This window comes from Hippocampus comes, unplaced genomic scaffold, assembly GCF_001891065.2.
Source record: "Hippocampus comes isolate QL1 unplaced genomic scaffold, H_comes_QL1_v1.1 scaffold81, whole genome shotgun sequence".
NCBI classification, from domain to species: Eukaryota; Metazoa; Chordata; class Actinopteri; order Syngnathiformes; family Syngnathidae; genus Hippocampus; species Hippocampus comes.
In genome coordinates this window covers 838,834-840,948 of record NW_017806179.1, presented here as the reverse complement: position 1 = coordinate 840,948, position 2,115 = coordinate 838,834, and the positions used below count along the sequence as shown (strand labels likewise).

The following is a 2,115-nucleotide window of genomic DNA, read 5'->3' as shown; positions in this document are numbered from 1 at the left end:
GGCCCCCCCGGCGCCTCGGCGGCGGCGGCCCACCACCCCATCGCCACTTACCCACCCTATGTCCCCGATTACGGGCCAGGCCTCTTCCCACCAAGTAGCCTGATAGGTGGGTCCTCTTCTACTTACGGTTCCAAAACAAGACCAAAAACAAGGTCGTGTTCAGGTAGGCTTCACATTCCCTCGCTTCTCACTCTTGCCGCATCTCACACACACACACACGCGCGCGCGCATACACACACACACACACACACACACACACTCTCCATTTTGCAAAACCCGACCACTGCACGTGGCGCATTCGCTTGCTTGCAAAAAGACAAAACGAGCAACGCACCAGAATCGCGTCACCACATAAGCAGATAGGCGTTGCATTAATTTTATTTTGGTAATGAGATTAGAATCTGGCGGATTAGTCGATGCATATCATCGGGATTATTATTAATGGGGGATCATGTGCATTTAAAGATGTCATCCTTTTCCTCGTCATAACGCGTTTTTGTTCCACTACGAAAAAAAAGGGGAAGTGCTTTTCCCTTCATGCGCAAATTCAACCAGCGTCAATCTCACAAGGCGCAATGTTAGCCTGACATTTTCCAAGATATCCCGTTCTACAAATATTTTACTTCACCAAATAGTTGTCCGTGCGCATCGATTTTTTATTCTTCTTATTTTTAATATACGCGATGTGTAGTGCACAAGTCACGACGCTTTCCATGGAACTGCCGCATGTCCCCTTTCGCCTCTTTGACTTCAAATATGCCTTTTTTTGGGGGGCGCGTGCGCGGACTTCAACTGACCTATGGCGTGTGTTTGTGTCTTTTTTTTTTTTTTCTTTTTTTTTTTTGTGTGCGTGCGTGCGCGTCCCACCCCGACGCACGCAGAGGGCCGGGAGTGCGTCAACTGCGGCGCCACGTCGACCCCGCTGTGGCGGCGGGACGGTACGGGCCACTATCTGTGTAACGCCTGCGGCCTGTACCACAAGATGAACGGCCAGAACAGGCCCCTCATCAAGCCCAAGCGGCGGCTGGTACGTGCACGCGCCTCGCTGGCCACTCTTGTTGACATGTGCGTCTCTCTTTCTCTCTCTCTCTCTCTCTCTTTTTCTTGCTCTCTTTCTCCATCTCTCTCTTTCTCCATCTCTCCCCCTCTTCCTCTCTCTCTCTCTGTGTTTCCCTCTCCAGGAAGAAGTAGGCCTATTAGCTGCAGGAAATTGACTCGACAAGTGCAGGTCTCTGCTTTCAGATCCTAAAAACAAAACAAAACAAACAAAAAGCTGCGCAGCCGTGTACTTTAATCGTTTTGATGTAGCCTTGCGTTCAAATCGAATTTTTGACATTAGGGGTGTTCACATTTTTGAAGGGGGATGGAAGGATGCGCCTTGGCGGCAAGCATTCAACCAAGCAAAATCAGAAATAAACGAACGAAACCATCAGCATAAGCAGCAATATGTCAATGAATTCAAGGAGCAGATGAATACAAGGGGTGCAGCTAAAAAAAAAAAAAAAATTGTGGTCAAATTTCAAGATTGTCAAGCGCAGCGAAATTCAAGTCTTGCCGATCCATCGTTGTCATTTTTGTAATTGATTGGACAGTGCGAGTTTTGACGTCACTTTGCCCTTTTCTAATCATGTGTGCAAGCATAAACGCATTCACAGGACTTTCGGTGGATAACAAATATGCACGATGAATAGAAAACATCGCAGCTTTGTGTTCAAGGCCTCATTTCGGGTGGGCTGCAGCCCTTGAACCGAAATAGATCCGCTCCCGCAATGAACATTCTCGTCATCTTGCAGCGGACAACAAAAGAGACATTCTGCTCGTTTTTTCCAGTCGTTTCTCAGCATGTCTCGAAACGCTCGTTTCAAAACCTTTTTTTTTTCCCCTCGCTTTGAGATTCATACCCTCCCCGATGTTTTGGTTTTTCAAATTTTAAATTGATTTTTACTCCAAGCCGAGAGCTGCAAAAATTTGATATTGGGCTGCAGCTGGCCCCGAGCTGTTGTTTGGACACCCCCCTTTTTACACAATCTTTCAAAAGCCAGATATATAGGACACACAAACACACACACACACACACACACTATATGTATGTATGTGTATGTATATATATATATA

General features: G+C 46.9%; 1 protein-coding gene across 1 annotated transcript in view; it reads left to right on the top strand.

The window, feature by feature from the left end:
- gata3 (GATA binding protein 3) overlaps positions 1 to 2,115 on the top strand; it is an 8,541-nt gene that overhangs the window by 2,511 nt on the left and 3,915 nt on the right. Inside the window, 3 exon segments of the mRNA XM_019897712.1 lie at positions 1 to 8; positions 10 to 163; positions 882 to 1,027. The exon segment at positions 1 to 8 is cut by the window's left edge and continues 489 nt beyond it. Of these exon segments, the coding sequence (XP_019753271.1) occupies positions 1 to 8; positions 10 to 163; positions 882 to 1,027 (308 nt within the window).